This window comes from Microcebus murinus, chromosome 20 (genome assembly GCF_040939455.1).
Source record: "Microcebus murinus isolate Inina chromosome 20, M.murinus_Inina_mat1.0, whole genome shotgun sequence".
In the NCBI taxonomy this organism is placed as follows: domain Eukaryota; kingdom Metazoa; phylum Chordata; class Mammalia; order Primates; family Cheirogaleidae; genus Microcebus; species Microcebus murinus.
Window position 1 is genome coordinate 31,899,965 of NC_134123.1, and position 24,223 is coordinate 31,924,187.

A 24,223-nucleotide genomic window follows, 5' to 3' on the forward strand; every position below is an offset into this window, starting at 1 on the left:
AAAGAAAGGTCTCCAAGTTTATAAATCCTGTGATGTTTATTATGAACCTGACATTTATTTATTTATTGTGACCCTGCCAATGTGGACACAATCGTGCGGTTTTTAACACTGGGCAGGGGTCAAACAAAAGCGTGCCAGAGGGTTGCTACAAACCCTTCTACCGCCGCAGAGTCCGAGGCTCCCAGGTGAGACGCACAGGTGCGAGAATCCCGGGGATTCTGATGCTCAGAGCGTAGAAATCCGCACGCGCGCGCGACGGTTCCCAGGTGACTTGGATGCACCTGGAGGTTGCCGGGGGAACAGGGTAGGGGCTGAGACAGCGGGGGCCTCCAGATAGCCAGGTGTTAGGACACGACGCGGCGGGAGGAGGCGCCCGCGGCCGCCCAGCAGCCCGGCGACCGGCCAGGACCTTTGGCCACACTTGGCCCCAGGCCGCACTCGCCGCCCCGCCCCGCCCCCGCCGCTCCGCCCTCCGATTGGCCGCCGCCCTGCCCGTCCCCCGGCCTCGGCCAATGGGGCCGGCGCGCGCCGGAAGCCGGAAGCCGGAAGCGCGGCGGCGCCGGCTGCGCGCGCGGGCGCGCCCCCAGCAGCTGTCGCTCGGCGCCATGCGGGGCCTCGGGCCAGGCGGGACGGCGCGGTGCCTGCGCCTGCTGCGCCTCTGCCCGCGGCCGCCCGGGCCCCGGCTGTCGAGCGGGCCGGCGGCGGCGGCGCCCGGCGCCCTGGAGCGGGCCATGGACGAGCTGCTGCGCCGCGCCGTGCCGCCCACGCCGGCCTACGAGCTGCGCGAGAAGACGCCGGCGCCGGCCGAGGGCCAGTGCGCGGACTTCGTGAGCTTCTACGGCGGCCTGGCCGAGGCGGCCGAGCGCGCCGAGCTGCTGGGCCGCCTGGCGCGGGGCTTCGGCGTGGACCACGGCCAGGTGGCCGAGCAGAGCGCCAGCGTGCTCCAGCTGCGCCAGCAGCAGCGGGAGGCGGCCGTGCTGCTGCAGGCCGAGGACCGGCTGCGCTACGCGCTCGTGCCGCGCTACCGCGGCCTCTTCCACCACGTCAGCAAGCTGGACGGCGGCGTGCGCTTCCTCGTGCGCCTGCGGGCCGACCTGCTGGAGGCGCAGGCCCTCAGGCTGGTGGAGGGGCCGGACGTCCGGGTAAGGCCCCGCCCGGGCCACCCTTGACCCCCAGGTAGCGGGCACTCGGCAGCGCGGGCTCCTCCGCGCAGTCCTCACCCACCCCCCAGCCTCCACCTTCCCTGCCTCCCCTCCTTCCCGTGCTTTCTGAGGCCTGGTCACCGCAGAGCGCACCCCTGTCTCCCCCCAGTCGCGCCTTGCAAGCCCTCACTCACACACTGCTTGCTGGACTCCCGGCGCTTGTCCACCTGTAAGGTGACTGTCATGCCTTGTATCTGATTAGCGCGTTCTCTGAAGTCGTCTTTATCACTTCAGCTGAGAGGTGTTTGTTTCGTCTCCGTGGTATACCCGAACTGGAGTACCACCGCCAGCCTTCTGAAAACCCAGATGGTGTCAGCAAAAGTTAATTGGGGCACCCACTATTTGTGAGACATCGTCCCAGGAAGTCCTGTGGAATGCAGGAAGATGACGAGGACTCAAGGTCACCACTGCCTGAGTCTGGGTGCCTTCTGTCCTCTCTGCCGCATACCTTTGGACAGGGCGCTTAACTCCCCGAGTTCAGCCGGAGTGCGATGCTTCTGAGCTGACATCTTGAGGTAGTCAGGTGTTAGCACAGTGCCTTCGTTTCAGATGCAGATAAATATTTTGAGGTTTAAAAAAGTATGACCTGAAAAATTGCCTAGAGTTGCATAGAGCCCTTTTATACTATTAGTATTGAATATGGCAGGAACACGAACCTGCCCTTTTAGTGAATGAAAAATGATGTAAATGTTTCAGAGCGTTTCTGACGTTCAGAACTTTGTTATGTGCAGTTGACTTTAAAGAAATCGAACAGTTGAATGGTTATGTCCTAACTCACTTAAGAACTCTCTAACAATGGCATAATAGTTTTCACTCCATCGGTCTTAGGTGGGTGATAACTCATATCCCCTTTTACAGTAAAGTAGATAGACACTGAGGTTTTGTGACTTTTCTAAGAACTCAGAGCAAATAGATGTATCTGTGATCACCCACCGAAATCCTGGGTTCTTAGCACTACACTTTATATCACCATCATGCTATGTGAGTTAACCAGAAATAGTTTATCAGGAACTTACCTGTTTTTGGCAACTTATCCTTGGATGCATAAAAATTAGGTGTGGATAAGAAGTCCTCATGATAGCAATTTACAATGCTAAGTGTTAGGCCAGGAGCCTTTAGCCATAAGATTCCTAAACTGAGAACCCACAGTTTATTGCATGACACGAGATCAGTCATGGATTCTCATTGTGCTGTATTATCATTTCTGGGCTTAACCCCAGTCTGAATGGCTGAGCTTCAGTGTTCCACACACTGCAGACATAGTGCTTGAAATGTATTATCCCCCAGTCAGACGATCAACCCCTTGGAAGCTGGGAACCTTGTCTTAAATTTCTTGCATAGCACGATGATAAATGAATCATTGAGACAGACTCCTGGGAGCGACGGTGTGCAATACACTTGGCACTGGTCACTCGGGATCTATCTTGGGGTCAGACTCCCTCACTGATTTCTAACATCCCATCCGGTTCTGGATCCTGTGAGGTGTGTGGAATACACCCCTCTCCTCTTCCTTGTGTGGCTAAACTTGCTTACTGTGTAGAAGGGAAGGAACAGCGCAGCAACTGAGCACTGTCACATGGAGACTTGACTTGTTGACCGGCAGCAGCTGGCTCCTGGGAAAACCTGTTGGCAGTGCTGTGTCCTCAGATGTTCACAGGTTTCCTTGTTTTTTTTTAACCAACTGTCCCTACACGTAAGGGAAAAAAACACCACATACTGTCAGGCCTAAAGTCGTGTGGAATAGAGATATTTATTGAAATGAGAATGAATAACAGCAGCCAGACCTTTGCCCCTCCACATAGTTTGGACGTATCAGCCACAGAACCCTTTTCTAGTTGCTCTATTCCCCCCTTTTCTGTTTCTCTACCCAGAAATCCCAACTTTATATGCAGTGCATGTAACTGTTAGTATCTCAGTCTGTTAATTCCCTTCCCCTTTGCTCTATGTAATTATATAAAGTTTTTAAAAATTCCTATCATTCTGAGAATAGAGGGCTTTCTTCCTATACGTAGAAATTACTAATTGGGATCTGTTATTGTGCTCTATCACCAGAATCACTTAATGTGTACAGTCTGTTTTTTAGAAATACAGATTTTATTTTTGAGAGCAGTGTTAGGTTCACAGCAAAACTGAGCAGAGGGTAGGTACCCCAAGACTTCCCGTGTGTCCCCTGCCCGTGCGCCTCCCCTACCGCGTCCCCCACCGGAACGGGACATTTGTTACCTTCCACGACCCTGTATGAACTCATTGTCACCCTGCGTCTGTGGTTTACAGTAGAGTCCACTCTTGGTGGTGAACGTTCTGTGGGTTTGGTGTACAGTCCGTTTTGATTCTGTTCCTTTTATTTCATTCTGGATTTTGCATCCACATTAGAGAACTTGACTAGAGTAGGCATTCGGTGTTAGAAACCACCAGAAACTCAACACATGAAGCTTTTAGTGCCTGGTTCTCAGATCCCAAAGGGCTTTCTTGAGTGCTGAGTGCTCTCGGGGGAGTGGCACGCTCGCTCCTGGACTGCCGCCAGCCCCAGCACTGCTGGCTGTGTGCACACTGCCCCGTCACACACAGATACACCTTGCCTGGCCCCTTTTGACTTCTGGACTTGCGAGATAATAAAGTCAAGTGAAGTGCACTTGAAGGTGAAGGTGCACTGGCTCATGGGAGTGCTACCCTGGATGCATTCAGTCCACTGCATGGCCCATTCCAGGTTCTTCCTTTAATGGAATTCTGTAGTTACAAAGGCACTTTTAGAGTGAGTGGCAAATGAGAGGTCACAGATTGATGCTGATTCCATATGTATCTTATAGGACGGTGGATATAGTGGAACTGAACAGGGAGGGGAGCCAGTTTCTAGTCCCATCTTTGCCATCTCAGAGAAGTGATTTTAGGTGGTTTAGCCTTATCACTTAACCCCCTTGGGGCCTGTTGGCTCAGCATTGAGATGAGACACTCAGTTGATTGTCAGTAGGCCCAGCCAGTCTGCTGCTAGTCCAGGGAATGCCCTGGGGGTACATCGGAGCTTTGCTAAGAATATGGTGTGCACATGGGGCCACAGTTTGTCAAGACCTTGGTGTCCTGCCAAGGGTGTGATTATTGGAAATACAAGAATCCAGAAGACTGGCATTGCTGTTGTGAGTGTGGCCCCAGCATGAGGACCGAGGGAAGGCGTGTGGCCAGGCTGGGGCGTATTTCTTTCTTTGGATATTTTCAGCCGGATAAGGTTTCTTTCCTTTCCCTTGGGGATTCTTAATCCTTTTTGATAGGAAATGCAGGGGCAGTGTCAAGTGTTTTTTGCTAGGAAGATACAAGTGCTGAGTTGAAAGTTTTTACAATGTGGCAAAGGTCAAGTACTTGTGTATTTCAAGATAGCAAATCCAGTGCGCACAGAAGGTGGGTATTACCCACCATTAGTTACAAGGTGTTAGAAGTCAGTGTGTCAGATTTGTATCAAATCTCCATGCTGTATTCTTCTGATGTAGATTTCTAGACTACCTTGGATTACAAGTGAATTGATTTTAATGGATTTACTCCAAGAAAGGAATTGTAGTTGTTTTAATAATGAAGGAATTTTTTAAAAAAGATATTTGTCAATATCCTTGACTACCGTGATCACAAAACCTGCAATTTGAACCTGTAGAAAATGGAACCATAAATGAATTATTTAGTGTGGGGAGTGACATAAAAATCCATAAGGCAGCTTAATCACACCAGGAAAAGAAATACTCCTTTTGGTCACAAAATTAAAAGTGCTCTTTGTTTATAAAATGCTCTTTTCCTCTGTCGAAGTTTTTAAGTGAGTTTAGAGGCTTGTTGCCGTGCCTGGATCGGTGTCCTTTAGGGTGGAAATAAGTCCAGTTTTGCCATCTGCCGACGCCTGCTGAGTGTGGCGCCCTCTCGGTTTGCGGTGTGAGTGTGTCCGGTTCTGCGTGACCAGCGCCCGCCCCTGGCTGCGCGTGTCCCAGCGGGATGGGGGCGCGGCGGCTGGGTCATCGTGGGTGGGCGTGGTTTATAGGCTTTCGGTTTTCTCCAGAGACATTTCCAGGTGCCCATTTGGTTGATAACTTAAGTTTCTTAGAGGTAAAATCCCATCAAAACCAAGTTGAACCGCCAGTAGAGGCGAAGGTGTGAGCACTTCATTCATGACTGGTGTCAAATTAAAAAGACAAAAAAAAAAATTACAGGACTGGTGATCGGGAAGTAACAGGAAGGGAGGATGAGAGATCGTTTGCCAGGCACTGTGAACGGCTCTTTATTAAACTGTGATTTCTTGTATTTGACTACAATGGTTCTTAATCTTCCTGGGTTCCTCTCGCACTCCTGAGTAAGTGTTAAAAACCACAGACCCTGTCCTCAGAAAAATGCACACACATTGGTGAAAGTGTGCATACAGTTTTCTGGGGATCAGAAAATGTGGCGTGGGCACTCGAGGGACGTTGGCCGTTACGGTGCGGGAAGGTCTTCTGATGGGTGGTTTGAACATACAAGGCGTGGCAAAATGAGAGGTGCTCCGGCCTTCCCAGAGTTCGGGAACTAGAAAAGGAACATGGTGAACGTCCCCACCGCCACAGGTACCCGGCCACACTAGGCACTGCTGTGCGGCCTTTTTGGGTGGGCTTCTTTGCCTCTTAGTCAATATAGCACTCCTCGTTGGTTCTAGTAAATTCTGCGCTTAACTGCGCTAAACGAGAACTTATTTTTAGACGGGGAGGCGTACTCCGGTACGTGCAGGTATACACCTGGGGAGTGGCCGCTCGTGTCACGTGGAATTGTTCCCCAAGTTTCGCAGCCTCTGCCGAGTCATCCTCACCAACGGCCGTGAGCTCTCCTCCCCAGCGTAGGGCTTCTGAGCGAGGAAAAGTAACTTTTCTCTTCACCTTCTAAAAATAGGCACATGTGATCACGTCGGCTGGCCTAAACACAGTGCCGTGGGGGACAACTGGAGTGAGCGGCACAGAGCACGCCGAGACCTGACCCGGACTGCAGCATCACCAGAATATTCGCAGCAGTTGTATTTTTCAGTCTTGCACTTTTGAGAACTGGTAGCTGAATTAATGAATATAAAGCAGGAGCGATTTCTCCCCCCGGTGTTACTTGCGTGCCAGCCACCCCGCCCGGACAGCTGCCGCCGGCGTTGGAACTTCTAACCTTTAGCCCAGATTCCCAGTCCTCGCGTCCAGCGTCACATTTTATAGCTGTCAGGAGCCCAAAATAGAGCGAAGAGACTTGCAGAGGGCGAGCTTTCGGCAGCCAAACCCTTTCTCTCATAGTGAACACTGGATTAATGCTGAAACCAGGTATTTCCGGCTGCTTCCTATCACGAATGTAGCAGAGATGCCGGCACCTTACACAGAGCTCAGTCCACCTCTTGACCCTTCAGTGCAGAAGCCCCTAACCTGGGGTCCCCAGACCCCCCGGGTGGGTCACTAGATAAAGTATCCAAGGTGTCCGTGATCCCCAGAAAACTGTATGCACACTTTCACCAATGTGTGTGCATTCTTCTGGGGACAGGGTCTGTGGTTTTTAGCACATAGCCAGGAGTGCGAGAGGAACCCAGGAAGATTAAGAGCCATTGTAGTCAAATGCAAGAAAATACAGTTTAATAAAGAGCCGTTCACGTTGCCCAGCAAATGGTCTCTCATCCTCCCTTCCTGTTACTTCCCAATCACCATTCTTTTAATTATTTTTTTCTTTTTCATTTGATAACCCATCCATTAGTGACTGTTTTGGAAGTTGTAGAAACGAATCAGAAATGGACTCTGCCCATATAGAGTGTACGGCTGAGTAAAGGAGATGAGATTACGGAGTTTAGAGTTAAAAGGAATTGCGAAGATCATCTGGTCCAGCCTCCTCTCGGGTGCTTAAGTCCTTTTCAAAACAGCTCATCCAAGTTCCCGTCGGCCCTGTAGTTGGTCACTTCCGGTGGTAAGATTCACTGTCTCAGCATGACATCCCTGGACAGCCCTAGTTATTCACAAATTCTTTACATTAATTTCAGCCCAAGCCTGATTGTCCATAATTTCTACCAGTTGGGCCTAGATTTGCCCTACCCTGCCCCACGGGGTCACACAGGGCAAATCTGTGGCCTCTTCGGCGCCTAGTGCTTAAATGTATAAAGATAGATGATCTCACATCCTTCTGGAAACTTCCCTGAGCCGCCAACCCCATACCTGTAACTTTTCTTCAGGTCACTAAGTTCTGAGTCCTTTCACCTTTTAACAGGAATTAAAATGTGAAATGGTCCTATAAAAATTTTACAGCTGTTGTAAAACTGCTTTTTATAGGTGCTGTCCATCATGTTCTTTATCATCCTTATAGAAAGATTGAGAAGGTCAATTCTGTACTGGATGTACTGAGCTGTTTACTGTTAATAACATTCAGTGTATCTGTTAGTGTGTAGTTCATCTGTGAGTAACAGAGATCCAAAGTAACAAGTGGTTTGAATGATAGAGAAGTTTGTCTGGCATGTATGAGTCTGGAGGTGGCACCCAAGCCTGGTTCAGCTCTGTGGTGGTCTCAGTGAACCCAGATTTCGATCTTGGTGCTCTGCCCTGGAAAACCTTCATCTGCAAAAAATCACCTCACGGCCCAAGGTGGCTGCTATGATGCTAGCCATCATGCCCATGCCTTCCAGCCCAAAGGGGAAAGGGCATGATCCTGCCAACTTCAGGGTTCCCCAGAACTGTGGCAGGATACCTCTGCCTACAACTCATCAGCCAGAACTCAGCCACGTGGCCGTCCTCAGCTGCAATGCAGTCTTCACTCTGCGCGGCCGAGTCCCTAGCCGAAAAATGAGGCTTCTGTTAATGTGGAAAACAGACACTGGGGAAAACAGGCTGCTGGCATCCTCGCCACTCGGGCTCTCTGCAGCTTCCTGCTGCTCCACGTTCGGCTGTGCTGGTGCAGGGCGACACTCAGGTGGCTCTTCCCCTGCGCACGTGCCTCTCGTCCTTCTGTCCTCGCTTGAAACGTTTCGGTGCCAGTGCATCTTTGATGGTAAAGTTGACTCAAACCAGTTTTGGAAGTAGATACGTATGAATAAGTGAAGCGAAGTTAGGATAGTTTCATCAAATCCAAAATGCACCGACTGCCAGGCACACTTGTTGTTTCATGTCCCACTAAGGTGGATGAAAAGACTGCCAGTTCAGCTGCGACCCACCATCAGCTGAGAGATGCACCCTGACCTCAGAGATGTTAAAATACGAAGATGCGCGTCTTCAGGCTGACGCAGTAGGGCTCCCGGAGCAAGTGCGCACTTGTCTCGGGAAATAATAACGTTTAATAACGCAGCCATAACGTTTTAACACGTGGAAGAGTATTCCCGACAGGGTTAGGACCCGAGCCCTGTGCTCTGTTCGTGTTTCCCTGTGAGCATCTTTCATCGTTGGGTGAATTTTATGTATCTAGTGTGTTCACTGTGGCGGAGGAATCGGAAGCGTATTATTTGATTTGGGCAGGTGAGTTCAAATCGAGTATTCCCATGCGGGTAAGTCACAGACTGAAGGAGTCACATCTGCCTGCAGAGTTGGCTTGAAGGCTGACTCGGTGTGAGACGAGGGTCGGATGGAGGTGTGTCGGGAACGGCTGCCCAGCAGACCGCCCCGTGCAGTCTTCCCTCGTGTCGTGTTTAAGCGTTTCGATTCCTGTGCCGGCCACCGCGCGGAGACGGGCTTGATCTGTCGCAGCTTGAAGGCCTATGTTCCATCTTCTCCTTTTCAGGAGATGAACGGGGTGCTGAAAGGCATGCTCTCGGAGTGGTTTTCCTCAGGGTTCCTGAACCTGGAACGCGTCACCTGGCATTCCTCGTGTGAGGTGCTGCAGAGAGTCAGTGAGTAAGTAGCAAGGGTTTTCTTTTCTTTGTATATATATATATAATGCATATGTATTTACGTGTTTTCGTATGTGTTGAAAGCCAGTCTCTGTTCACGTGAACATTGCACTCCAAGCCCAGTAGAATCCAAACGCAGTACCCACGAGCGCCGTGGCTGTCGTGGCACAGGATACCCAGAGGAGGAGGAAAGAGCTCGAACAGAACCTGCTCCGTCTGCGGGGTCTTATTTGTTTCTCGTATTTGAAGCAAGCAGCCTCGCGCTAAGGCTTCCCGAGACCCCGTTATCAGGGTCGTGTAACTCACCAGACCAAGCGTTTGCACCAGTAAGCAAAACAGCAGTTAGCCACCTAGTTCCTAAAAGTCCTCCGTCGGATAAAGTCTCCCCATGAGCGATATCGTGCGTCCTTACAGTACACCCGGGACACGGCCCGCACGACCTGGAGACTTCTTTCTACCTAAGGGCCTCACGTTCCGTGCCGTCCTGTGGATTCTAAGGTTTGAAAAACGTCCCATGTGAAGTGTAACAGATCCAAAGGGCTGATAGCGCCTGCTGCCACTTCGCACGCTGAAAACAAAACCGCGTTTGGATGAGGTGCCTAGACAAAAGGAACCCAGGGATGAATACGGCGACGTTTGCAGCGCTGACAGCTGCTCCCAAACTACAAAGATCCAAAGGAAAGAAAAGACGCGGAACGTTCGGCGGAGAAGCCTTTGATTAGATCTTTGTGACTCTCTGCCGCCGCATGAACGCTTCCCGGGGGGCATCGCAAACCGCTCTCAGAATCGGTATTATGAATCAGAGCGCAATTTCGTATGTAAAATCGTGGTTCTCGCAGCCAGGGCCGTCTCTCATTGAAATGATTTTCTTTAAATTTCCCAATTAATTTTCCCAATTAATTGAGAAAATTTTAATTTTCTCAATTAAAGCTGTATTTAAATAATTCATTTCACTAAAGTGAATAACATGGATAGGAGTCAGCACTCATGATCTAACTTGTGAGTCACACACGTCCTCTCCCCGTGTGCCGTCACGCCAGGTCCGAGGCCGTGCACCCCGTCAAGAGCTGGATGGACTTGAAGCGCCGCGTCGGGCCTTACCGGAGGTGCTACTTCTTCTCCCACTGCTCCACCCCGGGGGAGCCCCTGATCGTCCTGCACGTGGCGCTGACCGGCGACATCACCAGCAACATCCAGGTACCTGCAGGCAGCACAGGCACCCCGCGACGTCCCTTAAGCTGCTTTATTTTAAACTTGGTTTTGTCCGCTTTTTTTAAAAAAAAATGAATTGCGTTAGAATGTTTTGGACTTTTCAGTTGAGTAGGTTAAGTCTCCAGATCTGCAGTCATAGAAGGTAGACGTGCAGCCTGTAGGCGGTGCGGGAACAAGGAGAGTACTCATCTGGCGGTGCTGAGCGTGAGCTGAGACACGGTTGAAGTCTGTAGGGGCAGAAAGTGGCTGTGAGGGAAGAAGATAGAAGGATGCACACAGTTCAGCTTTTCCACACTTGTTAAGTGCCTGCGAGGAGTTCCAAAGATACGTGATTGAAAAATTGAATGACATATTCCGCCCCCTACACCTGATATTCCGCCCCCTATTCCCAGGGTGCAGCCTGGGAGTGGAGGTCGTGTTGGATGGTCCCTTCCGTGGCGACCTGACCGCCTCCTGTGGGGTCTGGCGAGGATGTCTGGGCCGTCGTGCCGGCCCCTGGGGGCAGGAGAGCCGGGGCCACATCGCAGGGTCTGGCCACAGGAGAGCAGGGCTGGCGGAGGGAGAGACAGGTAGCACGGGGAGCTTGAGACCCCCCGGGTCACAGTGGGTGTGCGCAGAGCAAGAGGACGCAGCCAGAGCTCTGGGGTCAGAGTCGCCAGTTCAGAATCCAGATGGACAAAAACACGTTTTAAGATGAGTGCCCAGGCAGAGGTTCCTAGTCAGAGAAGTTAGAGAGATTGAGGGGGGCAAATGGGCAGATGTTCTTGATCACCAGGGAGAAATTAATTCCCTTAGGATTTTTGTGTTTGGAGGAGTCGCACTCTCACAGGCTGTCGGTAGAACTAGAAGTCATTACAGCCCCTCCGAGGGCCGTTTGGCAACGTGTATTAAATGCATGCATGCCGAGTATGCATTCCTTTCCCCCTGGAAATTCCATTCTTCGGGACTTACCCCGGGGAGATACTCAGACCTGGGTGCAGGCCGCTGCTCATACAGCGTCCTCTGCGGATTTTAAAGCCCGGAGACGATAACGCGGCCGTCCTTTGCGTGCATTTAAATATCGATATAGGTTTATATTTTTTGCATGGAAAGCCAACCTGGCCTTACTGCTGAGTAGAAATTCAGGTTACAGAATAGCATGTGTACTGTGGTCATAATTATTTATAACAATTATGTTAATATTAATAACATCTATTGAGTATATGCTGTGTGCCCATCCTGTCTGCGGAGCACGTCTCATGTGCTGCTGCTCGGAGCAGGCTGTGACTTAGGTGTTACTATCATTGGCCGCAGTTTAGACACGGGAAACTACGATTGAGGGGCGTCAGTAGCTTGCCCACCGTCATGGAGCAAGTGAGGGCGGAAACAGGACTCAGACCCAGCCCATGTGCCGCCCCCGGGGGAAGGTGCCTTCTGGCTGTGTAGGATTGAGCACGTGCATTTGGGCACGTGAGCACACGTGTGTGCACCACTACATGTAGAGGCATGTTTAAGCATGTACACACCCACAGCCAGAGACGGCCCAAAGATGTCCACGAGAAGGTCGACAGCACGCGTGAGTGTTAGATTCTGGAGTAACTTGTGCTTTCTTCTCATACATTTATTTTGTGCCTCTGTGACGTTATACATACCTTGTTTGAGTAACTGGAGACAGACTCGTTTTTATTTTGAAAGCTTTAAAAAAAGATTGCTGGGAATTTTTGCATAAGGATCCGAAAGATGACTTTGTTGGAAAGCAAAGGGGGTGACCTGACGAGGTGAAGGTGAGGAGCGATGCGAAGCGGGCCCTGCTCTGTGAGCCCTGGCACTCCTCCATCAGACAGTGCAGGGCGAGGCCCGGCACGGCCGCAGAGGGTCCCCCCTGCCTCGTGAGCCTCCCCGCTTTCCTGGCAGCAGGAAAGGTTATCACTGACCCTGTTGAGAACCTGAAGGAGCTGAAAGCTGAGGGCGTTTTCCCCCGGGCAGATAGGCGCATGTTCCGTACAACCGTAGAAAGTTTGTGGACCTCTAGACCCCATCCAGGGTTCTGGGCTAAACACTCTTGCTTCAAGAATCAAACATAGCTGGTAGAAGCGAACGCTGAGGCTTGGTTAAGGGGCTCTAATGTGTTCTTCAACAGCAAGCTGGTGTGCCTGCCTTGAAGCAAACCCAAAGGTGACGACCTGCTATTCCACCATTCTCAAGTGAGCTTCAGAGTACTAGGGATCAAAAACCCATCCAATCAAATATGACAGTAAGGCAGGGCGCGGTGGCTCATGCCTGTCATCCTAGCTCTCTGGGAGGCCGAGGCGGGCGGATTGCTCGAGGCCAGGAGTTCGAAACCAGCTTGAGCAAGAGGGAGTAGTCTCTACTATAAATAGAAACAAATTAATTGGCCAACTAATATATATAGAAAAAATTAGCCGGGCATGGTGGCGCGTGCCTGTAGTCCCAGCTACTCGGGAGGCTGAGGCAGGAGAATTGCTTGAGCCCAGGAGTTTGAGGTTGCTGTGAGCTAGGCTGACGCCACGGCATTCACTCTAGCCTGGACAACACAGTGAGACTCTGTCTCAAAAAAAAAAAGACAGTCAAATCAGACTTCAGCTACTTTCCAGTGTAAGTCCTTTCTTACAGATTGCCTGTGTGTCTGTGCTGATGTATGTTGTCACGTAGGAAAAACAAAGATGTTGGCACAAAATCAAAAAGAGTATGTAATAAAGTCATAAAAGGTAAATCTTCTAAAAGGAAATTTATATAGGACTGCATATGGCCTGTTGAGAAATTTGAAAAACTAGGGTTCAGAGAAAAGGAGCAAAAACAACTGAAGGGGAAAAAGCAGGCCTTTAAAGAAAAGCTGAAGAAACTGGCGCTATTTGGCCTCAACACGGGGTCACTGTATGATCTCTCGGTATCGCAGGGGAGTTCACGGAGCAAGTTTCTGTTTGCACCAAGGCCTAAAAAAAGACAAAAAGGGACATAAATTGCTCTTCAGCAAGGTTTGCGCTAGAATTTCAAAATGGTAGAGGTGACACAGCGCTGAGCAGACAACCTGGGGAGGTCGTGTGGTCATCTCCTCCAGAGAGTTTCAAAAACAGAACAGTTTGGTCTTTATCACCTAAACCCGGACTGGGAGGGTCCCAGCTCTTTGAATCCCCTGAGAATTGTCCCATGGCCCAGGCGGAAGGGCTGTGACGTGAGCTGGCGAGCTCGAGCCCCCTCTCAGAGCCCCCGTTCGTGCCTTGCAGGCGATAGTGAAGGAGTGCCCTCCGTCCGAGACCGAGGAGAAGAACAGAATCGCGGCCGCCATCTTTTATTCCATCAGCCTGGCCCAGCCAGGACTGCAGGGGGTGGAGCTGGGAACGTTCCTTGTGAAGCGAGTCATCAAGGAGCTGCAGGTAAGCCCGCAGAGCAGGACGCGCCTGGCAGCCGGGCCCTGCCTCGCCAACTGTGGCCGGGCCCGTCCGCGAACCTCATGGGGGGTCAGGTGTGATGAGTGGTGGCAAGTCCTGCCACGGCTCTCTAGGCACACGGGCGAAGACAGGAACTAAAGGGACAGGGAGGAAGTGGAAAAGTGCCAGATGCCCCTCGGCAAGTCCCAGGAGCCACGAGACTCCCAAGAGAGACGAGAATGATGCTGAGAAGAAGCATCTAGAATCCAGCTTCTCGGTTGCCTGCGAAATGTCCCCTGAGGACATGCGCTCTCTCTAGGGTGACCTCGTCTGGCTTGCCAGGACGTGCCCCGTCTCGTGTGTCGTCCTTGCGTCCCCAGCTGGCATGATGCAGTCATGGCCATCCTAGCCACGCCTGGCCTCCTCCCCTCCCCGCCCACACCCCCCAGTGTCCCCGAGGGAGCGCCCAGGTTAGACCAGGCGGCTCGAAGGCAAGTGCATTGGCTTATCTTGACCCAGCTCCCTTCTCTTTGCTGTTCTGCAAGAAACCTCCGCCATCCTGCAGCAGCAACGCGGAGGTTCGCTCTGGGCCTAGGCTTTGGAAAAGCTGTCTCTCGTCAGAGGCTTGGACGAACCACAAAGAGTAGAATCTAATTATTAAGTAAAAACCTGGATTGCTAGTAATTGGCTCAGAACGTGCTGCTCCCTGCGCTAGGTGCCGCAGACGGTGCGGCCGCGGCTCCTCCTCAGAGACGAGAGTGGGGTTAAAATGTTTGCATGTTTTGTATTAGATTCGTCATCAGATTTAAATCTGAGAGCGCAGGGTTCAGCTGGGTGTCAGCTTCATTATCACTCTCCACCGGTTCTCCCCAGAGGGGATCAGAAGCCACGTCTAATTAACGGAAGCTTGGCATTTCCTCTTTGCTGAAGGTGTTCATGAGCAGGGCGGGGAGGGGCGGATCAGGTAAGAAAGGCAACGAGAGGAGGCAGGATCCCAGGGTCTGGGTAAACGCACCCACGGATGTTTCTGAACCAGGGCGGCACCTTAACCCACCCGCCATGCTGACCGTGTCACTTGCCTGGCACCCGGCCGTGAGCTGGAAAGTCATCAAAGAATCTGGAAGGAAGCTGTGTCGCCCTCTCTGCTCGGAAGTGTCCCCTGGGATGTATAAAAGCAAAAACTCGAGAGCCACCTTAAATGTCCCGTGAGAAGAATCTGGCTAGGCAAATCAGAGTATAGTCTTTTGATCTCTTAATATTACTCTGTTGTTAAAATTATAGTTTTGCATTTTCGATGATGACAAAATGCTCATGATATAAACTCATAATGCATGATGCAAAATAAGTGTCTGGCCCACGTAAAAATTGCATAGAGAAGCCAGAGGAATTGTACGTTCTCAAGCTATTGAGAGTGGTCTGCTCAAGAGTAGTGGAGTATGATGGATTTCTTTTCTTTTGTCCTATATTTTTAAAAATTTTTTCTACAGTGAGCATGTATTACATTTATAAACAGGAAATACTGAATTTTTTGGAATGATCATTGAGATCTCTATATAGTTGAGCAGTAATTATATGATTGTTCTATTGAGCAATAATGGCTGAACCGAGTCGTGTGATGTGGGAAAATGCCCGCAGCCTCCCCTCCGCTCCCCCTCGCTCATCCATCCACCAGTCACCGGGCATTTGTGTGCCAGGCACCACGGCGGGGGCCTGGTGTGACGCAAAGACAGGCTCTGGCGTCAGAAACGGCCAGGTCCCACCTCACAGTGGTCGGTTCCCTGGTCTTAAGCAAGTCCCCGACTTGGGTCTCTGTTGTGCCAACACGGCGATGGTCGGGACAGAGACACCTTGTCTTGGGGACTCAAGGTGCCTCCAGGGCCTGGCACACGTCAGGTTCCTAATACATGTTCCTTGAAAGGAGAAAAGTGGCGCGTACCCAGCGTCCCTTTGCCAGTGTCCCTTTGCTAGGCGGCAGCACACAAAGGCCAGTGACACGTGGACCGTAAGTGGAGAGCTGTCCCGTGTGGGTGACACGCCTGCTGAACTTGTGTGTTTTCTCCGCCCCCCTCCCGCCACCCCATGCTTTACAGAAAGACTTTCCTCACCTGGGGACGTTCTCGAGTCTGTCGCCTATACCTGGGTTCACCAAATGGCTTCTGGGGCTTCTGAACTCTCAGACGAGAGAGCTGGGGAGGAGCGAGCTCCTCACAGACTCGGAATGCCGCGAGCTCTCCGAGCTCACCGGGGGCCCCGCCAGCGAGACGCTCAAGGCCCTTCTCGGCAGCAGCGAGTGGGCCAAGTCCGAGAAGCTGGTCCGGGCGCTGCAGGCCCCGCTCATGCGGCTCTGCGCCTGGTACCTGTACGGGGAGAAGCACCGGGGCTACGCCCTGAACCCCGTGGCCAACTTCCACCTGCAGAACGGGGCGGTGATGTGGCGCATCAACTGGATGGCGGACACCAGCCCGAAAGGCCTGAGCGGCTCGTGCGGCCTGATGGTCAACTACCGCTACTACCTGGACGAGACGGGCCCCAACAGCACCGCCTACCTCGGCTCCAAGAGCATCAAGGCCTCCGAGCAGGTCCTCAGCCTGGTGGCCCAGTTCCAGAAGAACAGCAAGCTGTAGGAGGAGGCCTCCCCCGACGCCCGCGCCCCGGCCCAGGGCTCGGGAAGGAGACCTTGCAGGGCGGGGCGGGGGCGTGCATCAGAACGGGCTCTCTGAGTGAAGCCAGAGTTGACCCGCGGCCTCTGGCTGCTGCCCTGGGGAAGACGCACGGCCCGGCGCAGGTGCACGCGGACCGGGCGGGGTCGCTGTGCTCTCTGCGGAGATTCTGCTGTGGCCCTCGGCCCGGCCCCCTGCCCGGGGCTGGCGCTGGGGCACCTGCGTGTTCAGGACGCTCCACGGTCGTCCCCCCAGGGCGGGTCTGTCAGCCTCCCGAGGACCAGGGCGAGCGGTCCAGAGGAGAACGGATTTGACTTCGAGCTTCTAGAATGTAATTTGGCAGCGATTGCTTTGGCCATTTTTTCTCCATGCCACACAAAAAGGGATATAGGGCTGTGCTGTGTTTTCCCAGTTAAATTTTACACTTTGAAGCTCATAAACACATGAAAGGGCTTGCGACTTTGCACAGAGGTAGCGGGTTTAATCACTGAACACAAAAGCTGTTGCTGCTTGAGGCCTGCGTTGGATTATGGACTCTAAAATTGTAGGGATTCAAGTTCACAGTGAACTGGATAGTAAAGAACAAGTTTGTTCTGTAAAGCATTAAACGCGATTATTTCATCGTGGTCGCCTTTGGGGTTAGAGACTGCTAAGGCTGGAGTCGGCCCTGAGATGTCAGCTGCTCGTTGCGGGGGTCCCCAGCCAGCCCTTGGGGGTGCTGGGTGTTCTGGGAAGGGGCCGGAGCGTGTGGGGTGAGAAAGATTCAGGACAGCTGCGGCCGTGGGAGGAAGGAGAGCGTCTGTCTGTCAGTGCGTGTCTGTGCGTGTGTCTGTGTGTGCGCGTGTCTGTGTGCCCACGCGCATCTGAGGTTGCGGTGCCTTCGCTGTCCTCAGGCAGACAGGTCCCCTTACCTTCATTTTTCATCTTTAAGATCCGTTCAGGGTCCTTCTCTGCTGTCATCTGTGTGGGACACGTTGCCTCGTAACAGACGGTGTGACGGTGGCCACTGGGATTTTCGCTTCTCTGAGCCCCCGTGGCAGCGGTCTGGTGCCTCCTCGGGGTGCTCGGGGCTGACTGGGGAGGCCCCAGGGCGCTGGAACTGCTCACGGGCCCGCCGCCCAGGGCCCTGACAGCCTGCCGGGCCCCACTTCTGCAGGCAGGTGTCCCCAGACCCTCGTCCGTCCTGAGACCTGCCTCGGCCGTACGGTCGTCTTTCTCAGCCGTTGGCCTAGATCTTAAAGACGACCAGCCATCTCGTGTGTTTTGCCCCTTCGCCTCCGAGATGTCGTGGGGAGATCACACGTTCCGGAATGTGTTCCAGAATGGCCTTGCCCCGGGAGAACGCACGCACCGTGCGCGGTCTTCTTGTTTTGGGGGGTTTTGCTGTTGGGTTTTGTTTTGCAGTTCCGGGGAGCTCCTTGACCTCCCGCCGCTGCTGTTCGCGGAGCCAGCTCTGTTGGGGTAGAAGCGGACGGCCGGGGCTGCTGCCTGCCAGCTGTGTGAAAGACAAACGCAGCCAGAACTTTGTCCCTCAGGGCGAGCCCTGTCCAGCAGGCGGAGTCCTGAGACGCCCAGGAGCGCCCCAGCCCGCGCCCGTCCTGGTCCCCGAGCCCCGCCCAGCCTGCCGGGTCTGGTCACTGCCGCGCCAGGGCCTCCCGGGCTGAGACCGCTGTCTCCAGGGAGCTCGGGAAGAGCCGGCGCGGCAGGCGCCCCGAGACTGCAGCTCCCTGCACCCACATTTCACACCTCATCTCTTCCTTTAACCTCTTGCTATGGAAAATTTCAAACACGCACAGAAGTAGGGAGAGATCATAGTCACTATAGTGGCCCTATGTACCCGTCACCCAGCTGCCACCATCAGCGGCGGCTGCCTACCTTTGCAAACTGCTTACAGTGCTTTGCGTTCACAGTCGCTCAGGGAAGACGGGACGGTGGGTGGGTGGAAGGAGGGAGGGTGGGTGTGCTGACGTCCCCTCTCTGTGGCTCAGTCCACACCGCTGCAGGAGGGAGGCCTGCGATGGCTCCTCATGCTGCACCGAGCCGCACGCGCCTCACTGACGTGCGTTATGGGAAGCCCCTGTGTGTGCTGCTCGCGCTCACCCTGGGGCCCCTGCGAGGGCAGAAGGTGACTTCTGGTTCCCCAGTCTCCCTGCGGGATGATGGGGTCCCCCGTGTACGCCACCCTCCCCACGGTGAGAGACCACAGCAGAGCGGGAGGCCAACTCGGACGGTGGCCAGGTCTGAAGGAGACAGAGGGTGACTCACTGGGCCCTAGAGTTCAGAATGTACGTCCTACAGGAGGGAGCCACCCAACGCCCAGGTGAATCATCACAGTGAGCACACAGTGGCCGGGAGGGCAGGTGCTCAGTCTTTCAGGCCTGGTTGCCATCCCGCTTGCTCTCAGGGGCGCGCCAGGCAGCCACTGACCACAGAGTCTTCCTCTGCGACGTGCCCGGCCGTGTGGCTGGCTCACAGGAGGTGCAGGGTAAGTTGTTATCATTAGTATTATCAGTTAAGTTTCCACCGGGTCCCAAGTACAAGGCTGAAGCCACACCCTACCCTGGCACGGAGCTTGCTCCTCCCCAGTGTCCCCTACCCAGTCCGAGGCATGACCTCCGCACTCTGGAACCTTCCTCCGCTCCCCTCCTCCTGCACCCAAGTCCCAGCTCTCCTTGCCTCTCAGAGCCACAGGGTCAGACAGGCCCCAGCCCCCTCCATCGCACCCATGGGGGTGTCACCAAAGGCTCAGGCCTGGGCCCTGCCGGGGTTCAGGCTCCAGGGGTACAAGTGAACTCGGGGTTCACCGGCTCTGACTTATCCTCGGTCCCCTTTTCTTCTAAAAGGCAGCGCAGGGCATAACGGTGGGAGTCACAGGCTTTGGTTCCAGCCAGTTCAAATCCTGCCGCCACTCCCAGCTGGGTGGCCTGGAGCAGGTGACCTGTCTTCATTTTGCATCAGTGTCCTCTTTGAAAGAGGGTAACCATGGTAACCATAGTACCTACCCCCCCTACCCTATGCTGAGAGGCTCAAAGGAGCCCCTGGCAGGCACAGCATTTGTGTCATCGGTACAAATGCTCCTACAGCTGGACTCCGGGCACCACGGTCACACGTGCCTGCACGAACGTTCTGGGATCTGTTGTCCTCTTATTTGTGTATTCAAATGGTGGTTGGTTTTCTGGCTCCTGTTCCCAGTTTCTACGAGATGGCTAATTTGTTCCCTCGGGAGGGAGGAGGGGGCTGGGAGTGGGAGCCTCACGACCCCGTGACTACGCGGCGCCCACGCTGTAGAGAGGGGCCCAGAGTCCGGGTCACTCTGAGGCTGCTCTGTCCTCCTCTGTCCGTCCCTCCCCCTCCTTCCCTCCAAGGGTTTGACCCTGACCTCCTCTTTCCCCGAGGGCTGGCACTACCCTGCAGGGGTGGGGGTCCCTGCCTCCTTGTTCTGTATGTCGCTTCAAAAGAGGGGGGAAATCTCCATGCTTTTTGCAAGCATCAGCTTATTCTGGGCTCTGTTCGAAATTAAATGTAAGGTGTATTTAAGATCTAAGTTGAGTGTACACCTCTGTGATTTTTAATCAGATTTTGAAGCATTCATGGGAATATGAAGTTCGTTTTGATCTGAGAAACAAAATCTGCCCAGTGATCTCAGAAAGTCGCTGCATTATTTGCAATTCAGCAAAATCGGCAGGTGACCCCAGATCTCTTTCTCTTCTTTGTTTTGTTTCCAAATTGCATTTGCATTTCTCACCTAGCTAACTCTCAACATCTGAGGCAGGAAGGCAGAAACACCATTTATGGGGGCTCTGCTTCAGGCCAGGTGTTCCTTTCCTTACCTAGAGGGTCTCGTGCCCCTCTGTATCCAGCCCGAAGCCAGCACGAGTGTTTCTCATTTACATCATTTACAGATGAGCACACGGGCTCAGACTGGGCCTGGCAGCTGGTGGGGGCGGAGCTGGGCCCAAACCCAGGCCTGACCTGCACCCGGGTCACCTTTTGCCGCCACTGCTCTGCCTCCTGCCAGAGGGGGGACAGCCACAGCAGCGAAGGCCCAGAGGAGAGAAGCCCAGCCGGGAGAACCAGGCGAGTGGCTCACTACGGCAGGTGTCAAAAGGGAGTGAGGAAAGTCAGAGGGACAGCCTTGCGGGACGAGAGGAAGGCAAAATGCTGGCATCTGGGGCGGGGGGCGGGGGTCCTCGGAAAGACCGTCCCAGGCTCTTGCGTCGTCTGTGAAACTGGAGCACGCACAGCGCTGGCCGTACTGGTCGGAGCCCTCGGCTGCCAGGGATGGGGCCCCAGCTCCGGTGAAAGCAGAGAGGCCAAGCCCGAGAGGGCCAGCCGGGCCCGGGAGGAGCAGGAGCCGGGGCTGCTGCACGCAGGGCCCCCCTGCCCCGGCCTGCGCCCGGTCTGGCCCTCGCTGAGGGACAAGGGCTGCCCACAGCTCTGCCACCCCAGAGACAGGCTCCCCGGGTGCCCGGACTCTCACTACCCTAGACTCAGCCTTGGCCACGGTGGGGACGACGGTTGGTCCAGTTTGCACATGGGGAAGCCGGCCATGGGATGGGTCCAGCCGGAAGCAGACGTCTCTGGAGCAGTTCAGGTCCACTCTCCGAGATGAGTGCCTGAGACAGTTCCCAGGAGGGAGGCAGGTGGGGCAGGCAGTCTCCCACCTGGGAGGAGGGCTTGGTTCTGACGCCTCCTGCGACAAAGGCCGTGATACCCTGGCTCGTTCTTTCGAGTCTGTCACTGTAAACCTTGCTGCAGCGCCTGGCACGTGGTGTGGGCTCAGGAAAGGTTTTCGGTCCGTTGAACAGATGCAATCGTCCTGGCTGCTGCTCAGACGGCCCGCCCTGGGAGGAACACGGTGCTGTCTTGACAGCTCTGGCAGGAGGGAGCGAGACCAGAGCTGCCTCCAAAGATGCCAGCAGTTGTGGGGGAGGAAGTAGGCACGTGGGTGCTGCTCCAGAGACCACTGGCCGTTCCCACTCTCCGTGTCCCCCCTCCTGCGGGAGGCCACCCAGCGGGGCTCACGGTGCCTCCTCTGCTTGCCAGTGCTCGCTGAGGGCCGCCGCAGTGACCTCTGAGCAGCTGAATCCAGCCAGGCCCACGCGGGCCACTCGTGTCTTCTCTGAGCCCCTCCCCCACCCCTGTCCTCTCCCACCCTTGGCCAGAACATCCTTCCCTTAGGGGGTCTCTCCAGCCGCGTCCTCCCTGCCCAGCACATGGGCTGCCCTCCCCCCTGCACAGACAGTGCTCTCCCCCTCCCCAGGGGGCATCCCCGGACTGCCTGGCGAAGTCCCATCCCCACTACTGGCTCTCCCAGCTTGGGGGCCGTGGTCACCTGCTAGAGGGCCTCTCAGTGCTCACGGTGCGGTGCACCCTGCTGCCACCAGATGGCGCTCCCGAGCCGCCGCCGCCCCTCCCTCCTGCACGTGGGCGCGGCGCCAGGTTCTTCCCAGGAAACGGCCCACCCAGGCGCTGGACCCGGGCTCAGAGCCCGAGCAAGCAGCTCTTCCTTGCGGGGTCATTTGCAGAGCAGCAGGAGTGTGGTCATCTGCAAATCCCAGAGGACCCCCCCCCTTCTGTCCCTCAGGTGGGTCTCAGTGCAGACAGACTGCGGGCGTGACTTCCCTTCAGGCAAGGAGCCCAGATCACAATCCCAAATCCCACGAACACAGGGGCCCTGGGGCCCAGACGGCAGGCATGTGCTGGCCACTGGCACAACTTTTTTTATGTCGCTGCCATAAGTAAAAACTCGGTATTTCTTGCCATTAAATAGCAGTTAAGAGCAAAAAACACAAGAGCAAAAACAACACTATTAAATTTCAGCTATAAACAGTCACTTTCTCTCTGCAAGGTCAATAAATGTCAGGGAGTGTTAAAGGTATACTAACTACCGAACGGACTTTCTGAAGGTTCAAAAGGTCCTCAGACGACTTGTGAAAGAGCTAGAGTTGGAAAAGGACCAAGTGAGACGGTGGCTCCAGCTAAGAGCCCCGAGATGATTGCGTATCTCGCTCCTTGGGCCGTACTCGGGAGGCTTTTGTCCCTGGACACACACAGCGAACTTTTCCTTTGCGCTCATCTAAGGCAGTCGCTTCCTTAGATGTGTCCTCGAAAGCCCAGGAGAACTCAGAACTCGGAGGGACGTCCCTCCGTGACCAGGAGGAGGGTGGCCCCCAGCACGGCTGGGCCACCGATTGGCACAACAAGCCACAGAAACAAGCTGGCTTCGGAACACACCAGCAGCGGATGTCTCACGCCTCCCGTGTCCGGCGTCTGCAATCCCCCCAACTGCCCTGGGGCTGAGAGTTAAGATTTTTACCCGCGGCCTTGGGATTGTGTGGCCGCCACCCTCCAGTGCTGTAGCAACGAGGACACCGATCGGTGCTGGCTGTGGACCCAGGCGGGAGGGGGCCCTGCCCAGGGACCCACGCTGGGCATGTCGCAGCAAGACGGGCCCAGACCGAGCGCCCACTCTCGCACTGCCACCGTGCAAGCCCCGGAGAAACTCTCTCCACATCTCCCGCTTCACGCCCTAGAAACAGGCCACGGTGTCCAAATGCCCGGTGGGGTGGCTGGCAGTGCCGTCACCAGCAGAGGCAGACGCCGCTGCGGAGGGAGGGAGGCTTTGAGCGGGCGGAGAGATGAGGTCGGGGGAGAAACACTCCGGTCGGAGCGTCCCGCCCTTCCCTTCCGAGCACGGGAATCCAAGAGGCTCTCGAGTGGCCAAGTGCGGCTTGCACGCGGTGGCCGTGTGATTTACGAGCTCCCCGGGCCGGCTCGGTTACTCAGCTGAGAAACACCGCGGGCCGAGCCTCGGGCCACACGGTCAGCTGTGACACCGGGCTGACCCTCCGGCCCGCGCAAACCACACCTCGCCTCACCAAGTTCTCTCTCGACTTCGTCATCGCAAAGGAGGCCAGACGCCGGAACACACTTTCCTAGGATCCAGATCTGAGTTTCTGGCAAATACACACATCCGCTTTAACGTACGAAACAAACGCAAGCCAGCACGATGCGTTCTCCTAATGGACAATGCTTCGTGCTGGCATTTCCAAGTGAGGGCTTCTGTGGCTGCCTGGTCAACACAGCTTGGAAACGTCGAGAAGGCAGGTCGTGGGCCCCTCCACACGGCAGCGGCAACCCTGGGGCCCGGGCAGCCTTCTCCTTCTGCCCTCGTCCCTCCCCACGTCTGCCCTGCGGGGGGGGGCCCAGCTCCGGATGCTGCTGGCTCCAGGCGCCTCTTGGAACGAGCTGTGATCTGTGACTTTGCTTCCGAGGCTCTGCCCAGAGAGCTGCAGTCGGTAGGGACGCCGAGTGCCCCATCACGGTCCGCAAAGGACGCCTCTCCCAGAGGCCCCGGTGCCCGGGGCCCGTCCCACGTGCGCAGCGTGTTTCTGACACCCGCCAGCTCGTCTCCCCAGGATGTGTGGTCTCTTTATCACCCTGGGTCCTGGGGCAAATCGCTGGTGCCCACGTGGGGACAGGGTAGGAGGTGGCCCTGGGGGTGGGGATTGCAGCCGAGAGCGGGCAGCAGAGAAGAGGGGGCGCCCACTCCTCCCTCGGGGCTCACCCGGCAAGGGCAGCTCCCAGGGGAATAACGGCCATGGCGGTTGGCGGTGAGTCCCTGGAAGGGGACACAGAAGCCTAGTTGAGGGGGTTTTGTCCCTCGAGGAGGGTCCTGCTCAGAGCTCCCCACGGCCTGCAGCCTCTTGGTCCTTATTCTGCTAGAGCAAGGTTCCGGGCCCGCGTGGCTCTCGCTGTTTCTAAGTCCCGTCCAGCAAGCTGGGAATCTGGGCCCAACAGGGACGTCCCCAGTGAGGAGGCGAGTTTCCTGTACACAAGGGAAGGGGCAGGGCAGGTGGGAACGTCCAGCCCAGCCTCCCGAGAGAGGGCCTGGGTGACGAGGTCGGTCTGGGCTTGAGCCCTGCTCCGCCACCTGTGAGCACAGGTCCACAG

General features: G+C 54.9%; 1 protein-coding gene across 1 annotated transcript; it reads left to right on the plus strand.

The window, feature by feature from the left end:
* Positions 1-546: 546 nt before the first annotated feature.
* Positions 547-16,867, plus strand: MLYCD (malonyl-CoA decarboxylase). The gene is made up of 5 exons (XM_020282704.2): positions 547-1,142; positions 8,919-9,031; positions 10,068-10,224; positions 13,464-13,613; positions 15,698-16,867. Exons 1-5 carry the CDS (start codon positions 606-608, stop codon positions 16,229-16,231), a joined length of 1,491 nt encoding a protein of 496 aa, XP_020138293.2. The 5' UTR covers positions 547-605; the 3' UTR covers positions 16,232-16,867.
* Positions 16,868-24,223: the final 7,356 nt, after the last annotated feature.